Below are 25169 nucleotides of genomic sequence, written 5' to 3' on the forward strand. Positions count from 1 at the left end.
ATCTATGGTCCACAATGCAGCACCAAATGAGCATTGATTCACATTTCCTTAGTACTTTTTAGCACCCTCCTTGAAACAACTCTGTAAGTCAGATATCAAAAGTAATATTATTCCCATATTGCAGAAGAGGAAACTGAGCCTCAAAGAAATGGAACAACTAGCCAAAGTTCACACAGTCAGTGTCATGGCCAAGGCTGAAACTCCAACCTCTTCATTCACCAGACTACTATACCAGCTCCTTGACTTGCCTCTGTAAGCTTCTTGTGTATTTCCTTACGTCAACCAACATTTACTAATGGCCTACTAAGTGCCAGGTACTGTACCCAGGATAGAAAGAAAGATAAAAGTCCCCGCACTCAAGGAAATCACAAATTAATGGGAGAGACCATATACAAACAACTATGTATAAACAAGATCCATACAGGACAAACCGGAAATAATCTTAGAAGACACTAGCATGAAGGTGGTTATCAGGGAAAGGCTTCTTGTAGAAGACTGGATTTTCTTCCATATCCACTCCTTCTCCTACAAGCACGGAGCTCTTTCATTCCTTTGACAATACATTTATTATTGTACCTGTTATGTACAGTAGGTGGCTACTTTGGGGTAGCTAGGTGGCACTGGGTAGAACTCCAAGAAATTCCAAATTCCCCCTCCGACATTTCCTAGTTGTGCAACCCTGGGCAAGTCACTTGACCACACTTTCAGTTTCCTCATCTGTAAAAGGGGGACAGTAATAGCACCTATTTCCCTGGGTTATTGTGAGGATCAAATGAAATAATAACTGTAGCCTTTGGCACATAGTAAGCACTATATAAATGTTAGTTATTTGTTGTTATTATCAAAACATTGTTTTAGCTACAGACCATCTTCAAGGAGCTAAGATTCTATTGGAACTAACATTCAGCTACCGAACACTTAGACACTTAAAAGCCTGATTCATTTCCAAATACTAATTTCATACAGGAGGGGGTGTCCATCCATTTCCTGAACAAATAGCATTCAGAAGAAAGGGGGGGAAGAGTATTTAAATGTGACAAAGTACTGTCTTTACCACAATCTTAGGAATGCAAATGGCATGTCGGTCATAATTCTAGGTAACTTCCAGATTTATTTCAATCCTCCTTAAATGTGAACACTTATTTAAGCGGATGGATAGGCGTAAACCTCAAACCACCTGCATATATTTTGTACTCGTGTCTGAGAGTCACAGGTCAGCTCCTGAGGTTTCAGACACTACACACACTCTATTTCTATGGCAGTTTATTACAGCGTCAACAAACAACACTTAGCAAGAACTTTATCAGAGCCTTACAGACAGCACATAATTTTTTTTTTTTTAACGTCCAACCGGAGTCGAGGATGATGGTAGGGAATAAACTTTGCTTTGGCAACACTCATAAAGTCAAAGTTTCTTTCATTACGTTAAGTCTGGGAATGATTTCTAAGGGATCCTCTGATGCCTTAGAAATTGACTCACAAAATGTAAGTGATACAATGTAGCCTTTCTTTTCACTCCCGGGTGTGATTCACTTATGCTGGATTACTGGGGCCAAAAGGAAACCCAGTTCCAACCTAGTTGACACTGATTTTCTAAAATGGTGTGGTGCTCGCTGCCGACATTCACAAACACCTGACACAACCTGCTTCCAAGAGGAGAGAAAGTATTTAAACAGAGGATCCCTCACCTCCGACAACTTTCACTTAAGATATAAGCTCCCCAAAGCTTCGGACTTTCTATCTGAACCGGAAAAAAAAGCATCTTATCCAAACATTTTTGTGCTTCCTCCCAACCCGACCAAAGTCCACGGCGTCCAGCTGTAATCACCCACAAGCCCAGAACGCGGAAATGCCCGGTCTCTTTACAGAGTACCTGGGGGCTGCTTTCAAACATCAGATCAGGAGCTCGCTGACAAGGCGGACGGAGGGTGTCCCAGGGCGTTCGCTCCACTCTGGGCAACAAGAACTGCCCAGCCACAACTGAAAGATTCATGAAAAGAGGAGAGAAACAGTAACATTCCCTACAGTTATGATATGAGGAGTACGTGGGGGTGGAGGGGCATCCTAGTCTGACAGCAGATTTCCTAGTAGCAAAAGAAAGGGCACACACCCCCAGCGCGAAGCCTGAGAATCAGGAGGAGCCAGTCTAGAAGCTTCAGGACTTGGCGATAAGTAAATGCCCCCCCATTCGGAAACATTATTCACCTCCTTAGAGAAAACAAGCAATCTAAGGAGAGAAACGAACGCGCTAGTGCGCGTGCACACACACACACACACACACACACACACACACACTCACAAGCTCACACACACTGCGATCCAGCCCTCGGTGCAAACTTCGCCCAGTCCCGAGTGCATACTAATACCGACCGTCCTAATGCTAAAAGCATACGAGCGTCCCTCCTCTGGCGCACAAAACAAAGAGAGCCGGCTGCAAGGCATGTGGACCCGCTCCTCCAGCGCGCACCGTTCCCGCCCGCTTGGTCTGCGCCTGGCACCGCGCTGCGAACACGCCGCCCAGCCTCCAGCCTTTACCTTTCTGCCGCGCGCCCCTCTGGCTCGCCTGGCCCCTTCCACCAGCAGCGCGCCGCCCAGCCACAGGAAAGCCACGCAGCCCGAGAGGAAGCGGCAATCCCGAGTAGGGGGTGGGGGCGGAGGGTGTCAGGGAGGGGAGGCGGGCTGGAGCCGAGCCACGCGAACGTGGCTGTTCTTCGGGCCAGCCGCTGCGGGGGAACGTTTCTAGGTTTTCCAGTCGGACCTGGCGGTGCGAGGCGTCCCCGGGCTTGCCTTGGGAACAGGGGTGCCCAGGCGAGGAGGAGCCCAGCCCAAGCCCGAAGCCCCTGCCCCGAAGGGATGAGCCCTCTCTAGGAAGCAGCTACAATCGCTGGTCTCACTACCCCACCCCGAGGCTGGCTCTCCTCTGGCTTGCAGAGTCCAGGGGCCACTGCAGATAAAGGATGTTATGCCACCAGCACCTTAGCCTGCCCAAGCCTGGTGGCGTTGGTCATGCCCAAGTCGTCACTTGGACAGATCTCCTAGCGGAGAGAAGTTTCCTCAACACCACTGAGTTTTCGTCCAGAGGGGGCAGTACGAGAGAACTTGAAAATGTTCCAGGGAAACCTGGAGGAACATCCCAAATTTTCCAGAATGGAAAGGCGGGTTTTATTTGCTACTCTAATTGTGCCCATAGACCCAGTTCTTATAAGACGTAGATTTAGAACTGGAAAGGACTTCAGAAGCCATGTATGTAGTCCAACTTTTCAATTTTACGGATCAGGAAACTGAAGCCCAGAAAGTTATTATAAATGATTTGTCCCATGATACACTGGTAGTAAGTAGAAGAAATGGAATCTGAACCCAGGTGTTCTGACTCTACAGCCAGGGGTACAAACATGTAGGTGAACATATGTTCACTCCGCAAATAGATGTATGTAGCAAAGAAACAGGGTTTAGCCAGGAGGGTAAGCCTGATGTCTTGAAAATTAGCCTTTCCATGGAGTTAAAAGATATAGCTATATGAGCTCATTTATTTGTATATGACCTTGGACACCGCTTCATGGGAATTACAGGATTTGACCTAGAAACATTTAATCTAGTCCATCACCTTCATTTTATAGTAAAGAAATGAAGCCCAGAGGGTTGAAGTGAGTAAGAAAGAAAGAACTGATGATAGACAGCAGGCCATGGAGCCAAGAAGACTCAGAGGTTCCGCCTCCTACAGACTAGCTGCTCAACCCCAGGCAAGTCATTGCTTCAAGGCTCGCCTAAGCAGCTCTGCATACCATATCCAGAAAGTGGACCCCAGTTCAGGGTGTTGAGGGGAAGGAAAGAAAGGAAACTTGTATCATCCAAGCTTTGAGAACCTGCTATGATCTTATGAAACATCTATTGAGTACCATCAGTGAACAGAACACTGTGAGAGACCAAAAGATTTCCTAAGTATAGATACCAAAGAGACCTTAGAGACCATCGTCCCCAAATCCTCATTTTATAGGTGAAGAACTGAGGTCCAGAAAGTAACTTGCCCAGAGACACGTAGCCAAGATCCATAAGTATATGAGGCAGAATTTATAACCAGGACTGACTCCAGCTATAGCATACTAGCCACTCTATACCATAAAGCTTGTTCCCAGTCTGCAGTGAAATTACATGGGGAGATAAGATGTGTAAACAAATAGAGACTATGTGATAACTCCCACAGAGTTTGAAATGACATGTCAGGCAACAGGAAGAACTCCTTAAGGAGGTTGCAGGCCAATTAAGTCTTGAAGGACGAGTGGGATTTAGAAAGGAAAGATGGCATTTGTATACCTCTGGATATACACAGGCTTTCCCACCTAAGTATCAAGGCTAGGCAAGGAATGTTTGGCAGTTACCATAATAATAACTCATGTTACATATTCATATATTATGTATGAATTTAGCATATATGGATATTTCATAGTATAGCTTAGAGTTTGGAAAAGGTTTTACATATATTATCTCATTTCACCTGTATAACAATCCTTTGAGGTGGATGTTGCTATCATCCCCCTTTTACAGATGAGGAAACTGAGGCTCAGAGCAGTAATTTATCCAGGGACACTCAGTTAGTGTCTGAGACAGGATTTGAAATCAGCTTATATTGACTTCCAAGTTCAGAAGTCTATCTGCTACAATACATCACCTCCCACACCCATGGGCCCACTGCCAACATCATAATCTCTGGTGATGCTACTACCAGACTACTATTTGTATCCTCCGCAAAAACTGAGCCATAAAGCAAAGACTGATCTCAGAGCTTGAGAAGTTACTGTATGACAGGGTTTGGGAAGTTTATTCCCCTCCCCCAAGGCATCAGGATTGGTTGGGGAAAGGGAGAATGCTCCAGTTGAGGAAGATCATAGAATTTAAATCTAGAAGGGAATTTAGAGATCAGTCAAGTCCAAAATCTCTGCCTTTACAGATTAGGAAACTGAGAGTGGCAAAGTGACTTTCCAAAGATCCTATGGGTCAAGTAGTGAATAAAAAGCTTGTCTCTAATAGAGGTCTTCTGACTCCAAATCAGTGTTCTTTCCACCACACGACTCTGCCTTCCCCTGAGGGAGGGAAGGTTCACTTAGACACACATGAAGAAACCATTTAAGAATTACATAAACATTACTTTTTGATTTCACATCCTATGACTGCTTAAGGGGGAAGAAAACCACTTTGCTCATATTGATGACTTCTCTAGAAGTAGAAAACGGCAAGCAGATATGTATAACCCTGGTCAAATCCCAAACTGAGGTCAGCACCAGATGACAGAGGCTTAATCCTCCATATAAATCTAGTTGTAATCCTTCCTCTGGCCACAAAGAACCACTCCCCAGCTCAATTGACTTCAGTGCAACATGTGTCAGGCCAGGGATACAAAAACAAGTCTCTGCCTTCTAGGAGCTTAAAAAACAAAAACAAATACAAAATGATATATTATTCACCTCACATGCCTCACACAACTACCTTAGTTCAGTCACTGCTATGATTTCCATAGTATTACTCATTGTAGCATCCTTGGATTATGTTGAAAAGTATTTACAAAAATGTTTAGGAACATGTTAAGCTCATCCACATTAATAGAAAATGCAGAAGCATATCATTCATGCCGTAATCATTTTGGTTTTTGCAGTTTTTAAAATTTTCACTTCATTTTTAACCAGAGGTTTAAATAATTGTTCTTTCTTGCAAATCTATAAAGCAAATCTTGCCAAAAGAGACAAAATATAACACTAAGCAAAAAAAAGATGCTTCTATTCCAGACATGGAAAAATAGATTAGAAAATGGACCACAGGTCTAGTTTCAAATCTTTACTCAGCCACTTAATTATTGGTGAGACATTAGACACTTCCTTTTGTTTCTTTGCTTTGCTTTACTTTCCTTTTCTATACAGGGAAAGGTTTGGATTAGGGGGAGTTTGGATTTCTGAAGTCATTTTCATCTCTGAAATCTGATGATTCTGAGTTCTACTTCAATGAATTTGTCTTCTCTGCCAGTGAGGTACTGAGCTTGGGAAGGATAGTAATGTTTACAGACTATAGTGGCCCTATGAAAGAGAGGAGGGGCAGAATGTCCTATTAACTCAGCCACCATGCAACTTAATGTGTGTGTTTGTTCTTCGTTGCCAAAGAAGACCATACCATCAAAGAAACAATGACATGACTTGCACTTGACTTTGTTGTGAGCAAGGGGGGGCTGTGCAGGTCACCAGCCTCACTTCTTCTCCAGAGCCATCTGAATCCACTGACCAGATATTCATCAGGATGACTGGAGATGACCCAGGATGAGAGGTTAAGTGACTTGCCCAAAGTCACACAGCTAGTGAGTGTCAAGTGTCTGAGCTGAGATTTGAACTCCGGTCCTCCTGACTCCTGCACTGGTGCTCTACCCACTGCACCACCTAGCTTACCCATGCAAATTATGCTACGTCTGGCATATCAAGATACTACTTTCCTATTTCCCCATTGGTAAATGGTCAAAGGATATGAAAGGCAGTTTTAAAAAAAAAAAAATCAAAGCTATCCCTCATGAAAAATGCTATAAATCACTAATTAGAGAAATGCAAATTAAAACAACTCTGAAGTACTTCCTTACACCTATCAGATTGTCTAACATGACAAAAAAGGAAAATGACAAATGCTAGAGGGCATGTGAGAAAATGGGTACAGCTCTGTTGGAGCTGTGAACTGATCTAACCATTCTAGAGAATCTAACTATGCCCCACAGGCTCTATAAAACTGTGTATATCTTTGACCCAGAAATACTGTTGGTATGTCTGTATTATCAAAGAAAAAGGAAAGGACATATATGTTCATACACACACATACATAGACACACACACACACACACACACACACACACACAAAACAACTCTGTAGTGAAGAAGAATTAGAAATTGAAGGGATCCACCTCAGTTGGGAAATGGCTGACCAAGACATGGTGTGTTATTATAAAGGAATACTATTGTAGTATAAGAAATGACGAAGGGGGTGGTTTCAGAAAAATCTGGGAAGATTTGTATGAGCTGATACAAAGTGAGTAAGCAGAAGTAGAAGACCATTGTATGCAAAAATAGCAAGATCATAATGATATGAAAGACTTGGATACTCTGATCAATACAGTGACCCAAGACAATACCAAAAGACATGTGATGAAAAATACAGTCCACTTCCAGAGAGAAATTGTTTCCATTTTCTTTATTTTTCTTGCTCATTTTTTTGCATTATGGCTAACATGAAAATATTTTGCATGATTTCCCATGTATAATGGATATCATATTTCTTGCCTTCTCAATGGATAGAGGAGAGTAGGTGAAGGGAGGGACAGAATTTGGAACTGAAAATAAACCTTTAAAATTAATAAATAAAAAGTTTTTTCGTAAAAGGTATTCCTTTTATGCCATATTCCAAATTAAAATTTCTAGGTTGTTTTCATAAGGAAAGAAAAAAAACAGGAAATATGCCTTTATTTTTCTGCACATTGCATAAAACTTATATTCATCCCTTTCTGTCCCCTCAGATGAGATAGTTGTAAAGTGCTTAGCACAGTGCATAGCACATAGTAGGTACTTATGCTTATTAAATACTTATTCCTTTCCTCCCCTCGCAGTTTTCTCATCTGTAAAATGAGAACATTTTACTAGAATCATTTCTAAAAATTCTTACAGTTCCAAATTAATGATATCAAGGGGCAAATCTATAATAAATATTACAGAAATAGAGACTTGTTTACCTGATATATAACTCCCCATAGGGCTTTATCCATTCAGAACTAGTATTAGCATGTGTTGAGAGAGGCTGTGTCCCAGGCAGCAAAATGGGGTAGGGTTGTTGTTTTTCCCCTAAGTAGCACCTGCTACTAACTAGCTTTCAACAGCCTCAAGCTGTCATCCATCTCCCAAGGTCCGGCAGCTTTCATGCCCTTATCCCTTTAGAGCCTTCCAAAGCTCCTTAGCTCCAACTGGCATAGGTGGTTATACCATAGGAATCTGCTCTAGATTAGAGTGAAGAAAGGGAGGAGAAATTATGTGAGGGTGGGACTGAGATATAGTGTAGGCAGGTGATAAATTCTTAGTCATTAGTAAATTGAGATTAATGTGTGCACTACTACTTCAGGATGGTTGGGATAGGAAATGTTTTTACAAGCAGTAAAACACTGCATATAAATGTGTGTGAATTCTTGCCCTCAGCTAGCATCCAAAGTTCCAATAAAATTTGAGAAAGCAGAATGAGGGGAAAAAAATGGGTCCTATGTAGATGACAAGAAGAAAAAATGCTTCCTGGCTTAAAACATGACAGTAAATGTCCTTGTAGTTTATAACTGGATCTTAGAGATCCTACCCCAGGCTGTAATTGTCTTTTGGGTCTCCCATCTCCAAACTGTGTTCATCCTTCGTTGCCAAAGAAGACCACACCATCAGAGAAATGATGACATGACTTGCACTTGACTTTGTTTTGAGGGAGGGAGGGCTATGCAAGGTCACCAGCCTAACTTCTCCAGAGCCATTTGAATCTTATGACCTGATGTTCCTCGGGATGGCTAGAGATAACCCAGGATGCACTGGGAGACCTTGTTCCCTTTAGGCTAAGGTCTGTGCAGGTACTCCCTTAGGGTGAGGTAATGCCAATTCATTGAATAGGCCTGTTTATCCCCAAATACTAAAAGGGAAATAGGAGCAAGCCTTTGAACATAATAGATGTTGGATGACTTTTTGATAGATGAATTACCAAATATTCTACAGTCAGAGAGAGTAATTTGTTACAGCATTTGCAAAAATCTAAATAAAGAACTTTGTTAAGAAGCCTTGTGGCATAGTGAATAGAGACAACTTCGGTCCAGAAGACCAGTGTCCAAGTTCCTCCCCTGACATATATTGCCTATATGACCCTAGACAAGTCACTTAACCTCTCAGTGACCCAGGTAACTCTCTAATCCTGTAAGCTGCATTGGTGGAGGGAGATGCCTGGTAGAAGAAGATGCGTTATGAATGGTTCCCTAAAGCAGCTGATGGCTAGGGAAAGAGAGAGAGAGAAACAGAGATATGCACACACACACAGAGACAGAGAGAGACAGAGACAGAGAGACAGAGGAAGAGAAAGAGGTGTATAAGAGAAATAGAAAGAATGAGAATGATAGATCTGCAATCTCATCAGTTTAGATGTTCCCTCGGTGATGCACATTATGATCTATTTGTGCCCGCCCATCCAATGCAATTTGTTCATGTATTGCTATAAATTCTCCCTCTTAAGAGGTGAGAAATTCAAATTAGAAAGGAGCCCTTAATCTAAAACATGATTATGATACAGCACACAATGAAACTAGTGACTATTTATTGCCTGTCTCACGCAAATGATCAGGAAACACTTTCATTAAGAGGGAAGTGCATTCTTCTTCAAGCAGGGTGAGTGTTGACCCTTTGCTTTTTTGATCTAACTCTGAGTTTCTTTTTCATTATCTCAACATGCCAAAAAAAAACAAAAACAAAACAGTTGGGCTGTTGGCTTAAGGCACAGAGACTCAGGGAAGAGAAATTACAACCTTTGTCTATGAATAATAAGAAATTATAATGGACTTTCAGGAAGGAATATCTGCTTTAGTAAATAACCCTTAAGAGAGATTGGTGTGATGTACTGAAAAGAACACCAGTCTTGGAAACAGTAAGACTTGGGCTCATTTTTTCTGCATCTGATATTTACTACCTCTGTTATGCTGGGCAGGCCCAAAACCTCTCAGTGCCCTAAGCAGCTGTCTAAAACCCTAAGCTGCACACCTAATATAGATTTGCCCTGGTAGCGAGTCTCCTCAATGGGGGGTCCCTAGTTCAAATTCCCTGGATCCCCCATCCCTTCCCATCCCATGATCTAGGTGTTTCTTAAGACTGTATCCTCTACCCTTTTACATTATCTTCTTTCTGTTTTACTTTTCCCCTTGGTCAATCTAATTTACCTTATCAGTTTTAGCTATCACTTCTCTGCAAATCTCTATCATCTTGGACTCCCAAATCACCGTCAGCTCTGACCTTTCTTCTAAACTCTAGGCTCATATTTGCATCTTCCTATCTACTATCTTTCCCTGACTGCCTTTTGATCCTGCCAGTATCAGTGTTTTTAACAATCATGTCCAAAACCAAACTCATTCTCTTTCCTCCTAAATTTTTTCCTCTCCTTGATTTTTCCTATCTCTGACAATAGTATTATTAGAGTCAATTTTGACTTGACCTTCTGTTTTATCTCATACACCAGCCAGACACCAGATCCCACCAATTCTCCTTTCAGAATGCCCATAGCATCCATCTCCTTGCTTACTGTTACCACAATCACAATTCTAACTTAAGCCCTCTTCACAATTAGCTCTATTTCACTACTCTCTAGTCATTCAACTTCTAGCCTCTGCTTTCTCTACTCTAACACCCATGCCAATGCCAGAGTAGTCATCCTAACCCAAATGTCCTAAGCATTAGCGCCCAAAATTATTTGCAGTATCCCTCCCTGTCCCTGGCTTTTCCTTATTATGATGTTCTGAGAGAGAGAGTTCTGGCTCAGTTGCAGTGATGAGAAGTGAGAAGATTTGGGTGCAGCACAAAGTACTATAGTTAAGGTCAGGCAGGGTGATGATGGTGGGTGGTGGTAGGTTTGTCCTTGCAGGTCACTGAGTCCACTCACCTTTCTCTGAGATGGGCTAGTAAAAGAAGTTGAAATTCCATGTCTGGCATAAAACAGACCAATCCAAGAACAGCTTGTCTCCCACTTATATCTCAAATCCATAGCTATGATGTCATGAGTGCCATTTCCAGAGTCCCTATGAAGTTTTTGTCTCTTTATCAAAAAATCAGCCATAGTGAGTCAAAATCAAATGAAGTTTCCTTTGCCCATTCACAGAGGGTACAGTGATGGAGAACTAAACAAATTTAAAATGTGCATTTCCTAGAAGTCTTGGATTCAAGACAATTCTTGTGCTATTGGGGACCCTTTAGGATTTAGGAGAGCTATTACATTATATTGCATGCCAATTATTACATGCTATTTGCATATAAATTCTATCCTGAGTAAAAGCAATCATATTCAGCAACCAAGCACTTTTGTTTGCTTTTGTGGAAAGTCAACTTAATTATGCCGTCTTCCCATGGCCAGGACCTAATGAAATAAGATTTAACTAAGTTCAAGAAGAAATATAATTAATCCCAGGAAGAAAGAGTTTAGCCTGTAGAGTAGAGGTTCAGAACTAAGTTCTAATTTTGTAAATCCACAAATTCACATACTCCTTTAAAACAAGGCCAGATGATTTCACAGACAGAGGAATTGACAGAAAGACATTAGGTTTCTAGTAACCATAGATAATTCACATCTCTTTAGTACTTCTGCAGAGCAAAGTCTTCACAAACCACATGGGTGAGTAGAGGACTCCCCAGGTCCTACCTCATTTTGTTGAACAGGGTGGGTGAGGGAGTGTCAGTGTAATTTGGTTGTCAAAATTTTGGTGACTCCAACATACTTCTCCAGTCTCATCTCACTGTATTCATCTTTGCGTGCTTTATGGTCTAGCTAAATTAAAGTAGTCACCATCTCTTCCTCAGTTTTCTCTGATGTATAGGTTTTCTAGAATGGCCTCCATTCTTAGATCTTACATGCCCTTTTCTACTTCTTTATCTCCTTGTCTTCCATGAAATCAGTTAGTCATCAAGAATTTACACCAGCTACTATATTAAGCACTAGAGACATAAAGAAAGGGGAAAAACTAGTCTTTGATCTCAGTGAGCATCAATTCTAATGGAGAGACACAATATAAACAATTAGGTATATGTAAAATATATACAGAGTAGATAGATTTAATTTCAAAGGAGAAAACATTAGCAACCGAGAGACTGAAACTGGGGAAACCTTTCTGCAGAAGGTGGGGTTTGAACTGATTCTTGAAGGAAGTCAAGAAACAAAAAGCCAGAAGAAAAGGGCAGGACATTTCTGGTAGAGGGGACACTTAGTACAAAGGTACAGAGATGGAAGGTGGAGTGTAATGTTCAATGACCCTGAAGATAGTCTGTGTAGCTCTGAGAGCATCTTGAGAGGATAAAGTCCAAGGAGGCTAGAAAGGTAGAAATGGCCCAAGATATGAAGAGTTTAAAATGCCAAATGGAAGACTTTATAGTTGATCCTGAAGGTAATAGGGAGCCATTGGAGCTCATGGAGGGAGAGAAGTGATATACTTTGGCTTTAGAATAATCATTGAATAACTGGAAAAGATGAAAGATGATAGGATGATACCTATCAGGGATAGTCAGATTAAGTGAGGATTTTTTAAGGATAGGGGAAGGGAGATATGGGCATGTTTATAGGCAGCAGGGAAGGTACCAGTAAGGATGGAAAAGTTGGAAGATGAGAGAAAGTAGGGATAATAGCAGAGCTAATTCGCTGGAGAAGTCCAGAAGAAATGAGATAGGTCAATGGAGAACATGTAGAAAGATTCTTCTTGGCAAGGAAAAAAGTCTACTTCTTCATCTAAGACTGGGATGAAGGAGGGGATGCTAAAGGAAGATATCTGGGTGGTATGAGATGAGGATATGAGATGAGGGGGAGATGTCTGAGAACATCTTCATTTTTTTTTTTTTAGTAAGGTATGAGATAAGATACTTTCAGTAAAGTATGAGATTGACCCACTTATAAGTCATTTCTCCCACATCTAATTTCAGACCATTTAATACTTTACACATACACCCACAACATCCTTATCACTTTCTGATTTGTGGCATACTCTATATGCATATATAAAAAAATTCTTAATAGATCAAAGATCATAAGCTTCTTGACTTCCAGAACATAAAAGCATACATTTAAATCTTAATAAACATTTATTTAGCATATAAATGAACATGCAGCCAGTCAGGACCCTTAATATGTTTGACTATTCCCATAGCCATTCATAGAATATAGCTGAATATATACAAACTGAATTCAACCCTTTACAGATAGGTACCTTTAATAAGATAGAGTTAGATTCCCAAAAAGGACAATCAAGCCTTAGGTTAAGGACCTCAGAGATATACCTCTGTCCACTTTTAGAAGTGGACAGGTCAGACCAATGAACAAACTGTCATTAGGCCAACAAGAACTCTGGTGATCTAATATCCCTGAAAATGCTAACTAATGGTCTAGTACTATAAGAATTTGCCCACCTGCTTTCTGGAGGTCCCTCAAATCTTAATTCATGATATTATAATTTCTAATTCATTTAGGAAGCAATCTAGAGGGCAGTAGCAAGCACACAGCAGTTGGAAGCAGTGGTTATGGGGTTGATTTCAATCTCCTCCACTTGATCCCTCATTGTCTTTCACTCTATATATTCACTGAGCTGCTGAATCTTGTCATTTTTAACCCATAATATTTCTTGTACCCGTGTTTTTCTTTCTACCCACACAGTCACCACCCTACTTCAAGCCCTCATTACCTGTTTCCTTTATTGATTAAAGTTTAATTTAAAAAAAAAAATCCCTGATCACTCTGGTCCTAGACCAAGCCCAACTGGGTCACAGTTTGGGCCCTGATTTGCTCAAAATGAATGAAAATAATAATTGTTTCTGTTTTGGCCAGAAACCCTAAAGGTCTTCCCCTACCAGATCAGTTTTGTTTTGTTTTTTAAAGAGGCCATTCTTTGCCTCACTTTTAAAAATTAAGCCTTAATCACTGAATGAGCACTGCTTCAGTCAGACTGAGCCCTGTTAAAGACCTTAGCTTGAAAAGGCCAAGATCCCCCACTGCATCCTGGGTCATCTCCAGTTGGACTGATCCATATCTGGCCACTGGACCCAGATGGTTCTGGAAGAAAAAGTGAGGCTGGTGACTTGACACAGCCGTCCCTCCCTTAAATCCAATTCACTTGCATGTCATGGCATCACCTTCTTGGTGTCATGGGTTCTCTCCGAAAATGAAAGGCAAGCAGCAGCAGTAGCCTCTTTCCTGGACAATTTCTCTAATTGTGGACTCTGCTTTACGTCTCTCTCCATTCTAATTCATCCTTCACACAGCTGCCAGAGTGACTTTCCTAAAGCCCAGGTCTGACTGTGTCCCACTACACTACCATCAGACTGGCCTTACTGCTCCTTATTCACAACACCCCATTTCCTACCTCTCTACCTTTGGTCTGTCCCCCATATCTGGAATGCATTCGCTGCTCATTTCCATCTCTTTAGTTTCCCTCAGGTACCATTCCCTAATTCCCTAGCTGCTCTGTCCTTCACAAAATCATTGTGTATTTATCTAATTTTAGATACCCATATATGTATTAATTGTGTTTGTTCCTCCTCCCTAGAATATAACCTTTTCAAGGACAGGAACTGTTTCACTCTGATCTTGATAATCACCATTTACTAGCACGTAGTACGTGCTTAATAAATGTTTGTTGATTGATTCATATGACCTTGGACGAGATAATCATACTTCTCTAGGGTTCTGTCTTCTTATCTGTAAAATAAGGAAGTTGGACTAGGTGTTTTCTAAGGTCTTTTTTAACTCTAAATTTATTATCTAAATCTCTTTTTTAGAAATAAAGATCTCTTCTGAAAGTATGACTTTTTTTTCTTTATTATGATAGGTGATGTTGTGCAAATGTCAATATGTTCCTCCAATTTTGTGGGGAAAATATGCTTTGAACTTTCCCCTTTGCTCATAGCACCACCTGCAGGGTCAGGTACTGAAACACCTCCCTATTCAACCTAGGAAAGTGTGTCTATGGCACAGGATTACAGAATAGCTTCCAAAAGGTTGGGTCTTTCATTTGCATACTCAAAAAAAAAAAAAAAGGAACAAAGGATTTGATATTAGGAAAGTAAGAAAGCAGATGAAGTTATCTGGAACTAGTCCTGCATTCCTTGAGACTATCATTCAGATAACAATTAAGCTGGAGCAGTATACTGGGGGCTGCAATTTCATACTGAACTGTAATTTGAGAATGCCTCCTTTAAAAATAGGATTTCATGTATTACAAAAGTCATTGTTAATCCAAATGGCGGGAAAACGTATTGTGATGAGCAATTCAGAGGTAGGTATTGTGTAAAAGACCAGCCAAAATGGAACATATTGACAAGAGATGGGTGGGCCAGACATTAACATTCAACTCTGAACACACAAAGAAGAAAGAATGAAAAAAAAGAATGAAAAAGAAAAGAAAAAGAAAAGAAAAGAATGAAATAAAAATCTCCAGTCTGCCTTTTTTTCCAGTCTAATCTCAGGATACACATTCTACACAGAACATAAGTAAAATAGGGAACCTAGAAGGTATTTTGTAATGGCTTTCACTGTCTTGCAAATAAAAGTCAATATGTGTTTATTTAGTAGTGACCTGGAGGCTGCTGAAAATGTGTAGTAAAGACCACTTGCAGTCTACACCACTCCACTCAGCACTCACTTACATATTATTTTACATTCTATTTTTACTGTAGTATCTCTCCTCTCCAACTCAACCTGCACCCCCAAAACAACCATCCCTAGATTTAATTCAGGCTCTTCATGAACAAGGATTTGTGCCTCAGTTTCTCTTAGATTCCCATAGAGTTTGACGCAGAGTTGGCTCAAGAAATCTCACTCATTGATGATTAATTTCTTAGAAATTGTTACCCTTTCACCAAATGTTTTTAAGATTTTTTTTTTTTGTAATGGATTATAGATTTCAAGTTGGAAGGGCCCATGTAAGTCATCTTCCCCATTTGGTGGATGAGGAGCTGCGGCTTAAAGAGATTGAGTAACTTGCCCATAGCCACATAACTAGCAGTTGTCAGAGGCAGAATTGGAACTTGGGTCTTCTTGTCACTGACTCCAGCTTTCTTTCTGCTGAACAATGCTGTATAACTCATGGGAATGAGTTATAGATAGGAAAAGTAGCACAAATACTCTACATAATCATAGAGTTTTAGAGCTGGAAGGACCCATAGAGATCATCTTGTCTAACCCCACAATGTATAGAAAAGGAGACAGACAAGAGAAGAGTTTAAGAACTTAGTTAAACATTAAGTGACTGATACAGGACCAAAATTCTGCTCTTTCCCCTAGAGTGTTCTCCTTTCCACTAAGGATCTCAAAACAGTTTATACATAGATGATGTTATGCTTGTTCCCCAGTTTGTATAAAAGTTGAAAAGTTTGCTGGATAGAGTCAAACAAGGAAACATCAGCAAAGTTTAGAATAAAGTAAGAAGTTTGGGGGTTTATAGGTGAAACATAGTTAACTCATCTATTACATGATATTGTTTTCTTGGTTAATTGTTAAGGTTAGTACAATGCATAGATAACACCCCTTTCTGATAGTGACTTAGTCCCCTATAGCCAATGAATCTGAAACCTTCAATATCCGTTACACATTTTCCCCTTTAGAATTCCCCTTGTCTTGAGAACAGCAATTTGACAAACATGTTATAGAAACTTATTTTAAAGGATTATTTCCCTGCAAGTAAAAAAAAAACAAAACATGAGATCTATATCCCAAGAAGGCAAATGACAAAAAGAAAAACTCTAGAATAACAAAAGAGTAGAAGTAGTGCTCTTTGTAGAAGCAAACAAGGGGAAATAGTGAATGCTCATTTACTGGGGAATAGATGGGTGAAAAAATACAGTATTTGTCATACTGCTACTGTTTTCTCCACTTCTCGTAAAATGGTGCAAAACAAACAAAGCCAAAGAAAATCATACACCATTATGATCACAATCATGTAAAAAAGAATACTAAAAGATACTATATTTCAGATCAATGCAATGACCAATCTTGACTACAGAAGGATAAGGATGAAAAATAACTCTCCTCTCAATAGGTAGGTGAAATATAGTGACAGCATGAGATATGTACTATCGGATGTGGTCAACACGTAACTTATTGTACTTAAGTGTACTACATTGTGACAAAGGAGAGTTTTATTGGAGGAATGATACTGGGAAATGGCAGCACTGTTTTAAGAAAAGAATCAATAGAATTTTTTAAAGATCATATGTGTTAATACTATGTTTCCTTACAGCAATGAGATTTTGAATATTTTGTAATTTTTCTTATTTTATTCTTTTTTATTTTATATCCAACAATCATAAACGTTAACATGAAGAATAGGAAAGAGGATCATACAAAAATGTGTATTTCTACCACATATAATGTTTTTAAAACATATTTACATATGTGTATGTATACACATATATGCTTAACCAGGTTCAACTTTTGACCCCTTCTGCCCCTCCCTTACCTTCCTTCACTGTGACTCTTTAAATGTTTTATTGATGATCTTTTTTTCATATCTCTCACTGCCCATCAGCCCACCTCCACCCAAATAAGAAGCCCTCTCTTATAACAAATATGTACAGTCAAATAAAACCATCCAAGATATTAGTCATATCTAAGACTGTGTGTTGGTTCTGTACCTATTTCTAGTCTATCACATCTCTACCAAGAGGTAGAAGGTATGCCTAATCTTCAATATTTTGAAATTATGATTGGCTGCTGCTTTAGTAAAAAATTTCATAAATTAAGCGTTTACAGCAAGCAAAAGCAAGGAATATTCAGTGTGACACAAGGCTTTCTCTCCATATTCTTTTTTCCATCCTCCAAAGTCTAGCACTTTCTTTTCTATTCTGTCTAGGTAACTATTTCTGCTCATTTCTATACAACTGATTTCTACTAGAGAGGCAGTCATCTTAATAATTTTTTTCCTGATTTTTGAGTGAGCATCTGGAATTTTTATAGAAGGAAGAGACTGATAACCTCCCTGAAATAATCTAATAAAAAGAGGGATTTTTTTTCTTTCGGTGTTCAATATTTTGTTTTTTCCCTAATTACATGTAAAAATATTTTTAGCATTTTTTTCCCAAATTTTGAGTTCCAAATTATCTCTCTCCATCCTCCCCCCCAGCCATTGAGAAGTCAAGCAATTTGACATAGATTATATATGTGTAGTCACGCAAAACACATTTCATTTCCATGTGTCATGCTGGGGGGGGGGGAAACACAGACAAAAATAAAGAAAGAAAAAGTATGCTTCAATCTGCATTCAGACTCTACCAGTTCTCTCTCTGGAGATGGACAGCAGCCCTCATCACAAATTTTTCAAAATTGTCAGATCATTGCACTTATGAGAAGAGCTAAGTTATTCATAGTTGGTTTTCATACAATATTGCTGTTACTGTGTACAGTGTTCTTCTGGTTCTGCTCATTTCACTTTCATTAATTCGTGTAAGTCTTTTCAGGTTTTCTGAGAGCATCCTGCTCATCATTTCTTTCTTTTTTTTTTAATAATTTTTTAAAATTTATTTATTTAACTTTTAACACTCATTTTCACAAAATTTGGGGTTCCAAATTTTCTCCCCATTTGTCCCCTCCCCCCACCCCAAAACACCGAGCATTCTAATTGCCCCTATCACCAATCTGCCCTCTCTTCCATCATCTCTCCCTTCCCTTGTCCCTATCTTCTCTTTTGTCCTGTAGGGCCAGATAACTTTCTATACCCCATTACTTGTATTTCTTATTTCCTAGTAGCAAGAACAGTACTCGATAGTTGTTCCTAAAACTTTGAGTTCCAACTTCTCTTCATCCCTCCCTCTCCACCTATTCCCTTTGGGAAGGCAAGCAATTCAATATAGGCCATATCTGTGTAGTTTTGCAAATGACTTCCATAATAGTCATGTTGTGTAAGACTAACTATATTTCCCTCCATCCTATCCTGCCCCCCATTGCTTCTGTTCTCTCTTTTGATTCTGTCCCTCCCCAAGAGGGTTGACTTCAAATTGCTCCCTCCTCCCATTGCCCTCCCTTCCATCATTCCCCCCACCCTGCTTATCCCGTTCACCCCCGCTTTTCTGTATCGTAAGATAGGTTTTCATACCAAAATGAGTGTGCATTTTATTCCTTCCTTTAGTGGAATGTGATGAGAGTAAACTTCATGTTTTTCTCTCACCTCCCCTCTTTTTCCCTCCACTAAAAAGTCTTTTGTTTGCCTGTTTTATGAGAGATCATTTGCCCCATTCCATTTCTCCCTTTCTCCTCCCAAATTATTTCTCTTACTGCTTAATTTCATTTTTTTAAGATATGATCCCATCCTATTCAATTCACTCTGTGCTCTTTGTCTCTGTGTGCGTGTGTGTGTGTGTAATCCCACCAACTACCCAGATACTGAAAAGTTTCAAGAGTTACAAATATTTTCTTTCTATGTAGGAACGTAAACAGTTCACCTTTAGTAAGTCCCTTATGACTTCTCTTTGTTGTTTACCTTTTCATGCTTCTCTTCATTCTTATGTTTGAAAGTCAAATTTTCTTTTCAGTTCTGGTCTTTTCATCAAGAATGCTTGAAAGTCCTTTATTTCATTGAAAGACCATTTTTTCCCCTGAAGTATTATACTCAGTTTTGCTGGGTAGGTGATTCTTGGTTTTAGTCCTACTTCCTTTGACTCCTGGAATATCCTATTCCATGCCCTTTGATCCCTTAATGTAGAAGCTGCTAGATCTTGTGTTATCCTGATTGTATTTCCACAATACTTGAATTGTTTCTTTCTAGCTGCTTGCAATATTTTCTCCTTGACCAGGGAACTTTGGAATTTGGCCACAATGTTCCTAGGAGTTTCTCTTTTTGGATCTTTCAGGTGGTGATCGGTGGATTCCTTGAATACTTATTTTGCCCTCTGGTTCTAGAATCTCAGGGCAGTTTTCCTTGATAATTTCATGAAAGATGATGGCTAGGCTCTTTTTTTGATCATGGCTTTCAGGTAGGCCCATAATTTTTAAATTGTCTCTCCTGGATCTATTCTCCAGGTCAGTTGTTTTTCCAATGAGATATTTCACATTCTCTTCCATTTTTTCATTTTTTGGGTTTTGTTTTGTGATTTCTTGGTTTCTCATAAAGTCATTAGCCTCCATCTGTTCCATTCTCATTTTGAAAGAACTATTTTCTTCAGGGAGCTTTTGAACCTCCTTTTCTATTTGGCTAATTCTGCTTTTGAAAGCATTCTTCTCCTCATTGGCTTTTTGAACCTCTTTTGCCAATTGAGTTAGCCTATTTTTCAAGGTGTTATTTTCTTCAGCATTTTTTTGGGTCTCCTTTAGCAGGGTGCTGACCTGCTGTTCATGCTTTGACTGCATGTCTCCCATTTCTCTTCCCAGCTTTTCCTTCACCTCTCTAACTTGATTTTCAAAATCCTTTTTGAGCTCTTCCATGGCCTGAGCCCATTGGGTAGGCTGGGATACAGAAGCCTTGCCTTCTGTGTCTTTCCCTGATGGTAAGCCTTGTTCTTCCTCATCAGAAAGGAAGGGAGGAAATACCTGTTCACCAAGAAAGTAACCTTCTATAGTCTTATTTTTTTCCCTTTTCTGGACATTTTCCCAGTCAGTGGCTTGACTTCTGAGTATTCTCTTCACACCCACTTTGCCTCCACATCCTCCCAGCCAGTGCTTGGGGTCTGAGATTCAAATGCTGCTTCCTAGCCTCAGGGCTTTTGGCGGGGGTGGGGCTGCTATTCATTGTGAGATTAAGTTCAGGTGCTCAGGTTGGGGCAGGGCCGCCACTCAGGGCTCAGTTCCCTCAGGGGGTTTATGTGGAGACCTTCAACAATGGATCCAAGCTCCTGCTTGCTTGGGGAGCCCTTGTCTGCTGCTGCCTCTGCTGCTGCCTCCTGAGGGGGCTTGAGTTATGGAAAAACCCGCTCCCCTCTCGGCTGGCCAAAAAGACCCTCTCACTGACCTTTGGTGCCTGTGGGTGGAGGGACCTGCTCGGCCACTGGAGATTCTGTCCCTGGAGCCTGCTCGGATCTGCTCCTCTCAGTGTGGCATGGCCGAGGCAGGGCTGGGCTCTGCTCTGGGTCTGGTGCTCGACGGACCTTTGGTATCGGTTTTTCAGGTCTCTCTGGAACAGAAATCTCCTCCACTCTGTTGTTCTGTGGCTTCTGCTGCTCCTGAATTTGTTGGGAGTTCTTCTTTACAGGTATTTTATGGGCTGTGGGTTTGGAGCTAGCATATGTGTATCTTTCTACTCCGCCATCTTGGCTCCTCCCCCACTGCTCATCATTTCTTACAGCATATTCCAACAAAATAATATACAAGAACTTGTTCCCCCATTCTACAATTGATGGACATCTCCTTGATTTCTAATTCTTGCCACAACTAAAAGAGCAGCTATAAATATTTTTTACATACAGGTCGTTTCCCTTTTGTTGTTGTTTTAAAAATCTCTTTAGGATATAAACCTGCTAGTGGAATTGCAAGAGGGTTTTTTCTCTATTAATTTTTAACCAGAAAGTTTCATTCATTCAATCCAAGTATTTTCTTTATCTATAATCCTATAATACATACTCTACTTGTATAGTCCTATTCATATGTACATATGATCGGGTAGATCCCTGATCTCTGATGGAGTTCCTCTCATGTTGTATATATAGTGTCTGAAGTGCTAGAAGAGGAATCAGGAAAACTAGAATTCAACTCTTCCCCTTTGGCGTTGGCTGTGTGACTATGGACAAATCATCTAGGTTCTCTGGCTCTTAGTCAGCTCCCTAAGAATTAAAATTAATGTTAGAAATACCAGGGTAGCAGATGAGTTATCCACATGTTACTACTCATTTCCAATTGATGATTAGTTGACTTTTTCCAGTGAAAAATAGCAGAATATTAGTTAGAGGGAATCACAGAAGCAAAGCATACACAGGATGTTGGTAAATGTTTAGCAATCTGCTCTCTGGAGGGTAGGGAGGAAATATATATTTGACACACCTTTAAATTCATTTTGCATTATTAACATTTTTCATCACTTTCTTAAATCTAGACACTCAACAAAATGATATATCAGTCTGTGATTTTTAGTGTTTGCCAATTTCTGGCTTGTAAGCACTCACATTGAACATTTAATAATTAGCTCTTTTGAGCCACTTAGAGCTGTTCCTGCGAGTTAGGGGCCAGTGAGTCCAAGTAGAATCTGAACAAGAATCCTCTATACAACATGTCCATTGTGTAGCCATTCAGCCTTCTTTTAAAGACCTTTGGTGAAGAGTAAGCTACAACTCCCAGCAGCCTATTCTACTTTGGGTGGCTCTAATTTTTAGGAAGATTTTCCTTACATCAAGACTACAACCACTTCTTTCCTTCCTTCCTTCCTTCCTTCCTTCCTTCCTTCCTTCCTTCCTTCCTTCCTTCCTTCCTTTATTCCTTCCTTCCTTCCTTCCTTCCTTCCTTCCTTCCTTTCCTTCCTTCCTTTTTTCTTCCTTTATCCCTTTGTTCTCCCTTCTAGGGCCAGACAGAACAAATCTAACACCTCTTCTCCTTGACAACCATTAAAAGTATTGTTATTGCCAACCATCCTTCATTCTTAAACAGGACAAATGACATCGACATTATCCTCATGATGCCATAAAAGCAAATTACTGAGTCAGTTTAGAGAAGTAGAAGAGGTGGCTGAGAAGTAAAGAAACTTCTCAGAAAAGAATGCTTCAATAATAGCAAGTCCCTCCTCACCATGAAACATCAGGCTCCTGCTGATTGAGCAAGGTTGGACTACTAACAGTAGAAAATAGGGGAAAAGATGAAAGTGGTTGGGAAAAAGTAACATCAAAAATAAATACCTAGGCTCTCTACTGGCATATCTATACACATGGAATTCTTCAGGACAGTAGTGTCCCACGAAGGAAAGGATATTCACAACAGCAGCTACATTTATATGGTGCTTTACAGTTTATAGAAGACTCGTCACAATATTTTATGTCTAAATAAGATGATACGCAATTATGCTACATATAATTGTATTACACTATTGTGTATAGTTAATAACTAGCTTTCAGATATCACTGTAAAGTTTACAAAGGGCTTTCCTCAGAATAATTCCAAGTTGTACAAATATTGTTTTTATGGCACTCATAATTTCATTGCTACAGTGAGCAGTGAGAAAACTCCCATTGCCAATATGGATGGACAGCTGTTCTGCAAATTATAGTCTTAGAGAGATAAAGGTGGGAAGCGGAGAAAGGAGAAGGTGAAGTCACTGAGAAGCTGTGACTTGCCCAGGGTCACAGAGCCAGTATGTGTCAGAAGCAAGATTTGAACCCTAGGCTTCCTAACTGGAAAGAAGCTGTCTTTATCCACGACACCACAGTTTCTCGTAGGATAAATATTATTACCTTTTGATCACTGAGAAAACAGACTGGGAAAAGGTAAGTAACTTGCCCACGATCATACTTGTAACTTGCTGGAGCTAGGAATCAAACCCGGTCTTCCTGAATTCAGTCTTATAAGTAAGATGGTAAGCTCCTTGCATCAGGAACTGCCTTTTGCCTCTTTTGTATTCCAAGCACTTAGCACAGTATCTGGCACATAGTAAGCCCTTAATAAATGTTTACTGATTGATTGATTTCTGCTACCTAACAGTGCTTCTCTGGAATTGCTTATGTAACTTTGATTTCTATGGTGCTCTAAAGGTTATGAAACAGCTTTTCATGAAGCAATATTTTGAAGTAGGTGTTGCAAATATTATCCCGTTTTTGCCAATGAGGAAATAATTCTTTTGGAGAACAAGATAGGACTAAAATCCACTGGCATGCTTCAATGAGAAAAATTTTCAAATTTGCTAATGTTTACTTTGAAAGAACAAAACGAATCCTGGACTGAAATGGACTAGTGGAGTGGAAGCTCCCAGGAAGTGCTTTGTTTTTTGCCTTTTGTTTTATTTATGGTGGTTGACACTTAGTAAGACCTTAATAAATTCTTTTTTTAATTCAGTTGCTCTTGCTTTTATTATTAGAGTCTTGGGGATCTTTTGAAAACTTTAGGTAGAAGGGAATCCAGAAGAAACACCTGATTTCCACGTTAATGGGATGTGAAGTTATATATAAATATGACGCATTTCTTTTTCAAAGAAATTAGAAAGACTTATTTTGCTACTATCTTCATTGCCCATTCAAAACATATATATATGTATGTGTACACACATATGCAATTTGGATACTTTTGAACAAAATGAAATGAAATGCGGTAGAGATTAATTTGACCTGGAAGCTGAAGACCTTATTTCTTATAGGCTCGTTCTCTGGCTTTTTTTATGATTTAAGAGTATGTATAGTATAGTTGGAAAAGTACTGGAATAGGAATCAGATGATGGGTTTAAATCCCAGTTCTGCCACTGGCTGTGTGCCTATTGATGAATCACCTAAACTCTCTGGGCCTCACTTTTTTCATCTGTAAAATGAGGGGTTGAACAAAATCACCTTTAGAAGTTTGTTGGGGTTTTTTTTTTGAGAATATTTATACTGTTATAGCAACCAAGTAATCAATAGAATAACAGACATTTAAGTTTATTGTTCTTGTTCAGTCATTTTAGTCATGCCTCACTCTTTGTGACTTTATTTGTGGTTTTCTTGGCAAAGATACTGGAGAGATTTGCCATTTCTTTCTTTTACAGATGAAAAAGTGAGGCATAGAGGGTTAAGTGACTTGCTCAGGGTCACCTAGATAGTGTCTGAGGTCAGATTTGAACACAGGAAGATGAGTCTTCCTGACTCCAAGGACCAGCACTCTATCCAGTATGCCACCTAGTAGTCATTTAAAGAGCTACTTCCAAATGGGAAAAAAGCCAAAACAACCCAAAACTCTTCCCCACAGTTCAAGATCTAAGAGAATAACCTCAAATATTTTACTAATTTATCTCCCTCTTTCTCTCTCTTCCTTCCCTCCCTCTCTTCTTTCCTCCCTTCCTGCTGGAAGTACAGTGTTTATGAATGGGCTAGTCCCACTGGGATCTGCACAGTAGGTTTGACCTGCTTTGTTTCCAACCTGGGCCCATTTCCCCACTTAGGCAAAGTTGTGGTCCACCTCTCTTCCCAGGAGCTCCATCATTAATGCTGAACTTAGTAGGTAGTGCTGCTTGGCATATCCCACTGAAATTCAGAACTCCTGAACTCAGCAGATCCACCACCCTCAGCATCCTATCTGAGTCTATAAGTATGAACCACTATGCCTAGCTTCTTCCTAATTTCTCCTTCCTAATTTCTTTGAACAAATTATTTGGTGATGGTTTTGGTTTTCATTAGTTTTGGAATTTTTGCGTTAGTGAAGAATTAAAGATATTAAGGACCTATTTCTACTTCTCAGAGAAAATGTTTGAATATTTTCAATGAATCCGATTTCTCTTACCCCTGCCCCCAAAAGTTGGCAGTATTGGTATAGTG

At 39.9% G+C, this 25169-nt stretch overlaps 1 protein-coding gene across 3 annotated transcripts in view; it reads right to left on the reverse strand.

Annotated features, from left to right (window-relative positions):
• TNS3 (tensin 3) overlaps positions 1-25169 on the reverse strand; it is a 511962-nt gene that overhangs the window by 415950 nt on the left and 70843 nt on the right. Inside the window, exon 1 of one of the 3 annotated variants that reach the window (XM_072598117.1) lies at positions 2536-3040. The exons of 1 other annotated variant lie outside the window; for it this stretch is intronic. Coding sequence is in view for 1 of the 2 variants with exons in the window: in XM_072598114.1 (XP_072454215.1) it covers positions 2371-2442 (72 nt within the window). In the remaining variant the exon portion in view is untranslated. Of the gene's footprint in view, positions 1-2370; positions 3041-25169 lie in introns of those variants that run through there. One more of the 3 variants, XM_072598114.1, reaches the window with a different exon arrangement.

This window comes from Notamacropus eugenii, chromosome 3 (assembly GCF_028372415.1).
Source record: "Notamacropus eugenii isolate mMacEug1 chromosome 3, mMacEug1.pri_v2, whole genome shotgun sequence".
NCBI lineage: Eukaryota > Metazoa > Chordata > Mammalia > Diprotodontia > Macropodidae > Notamacropus > Notamacropus eugenii.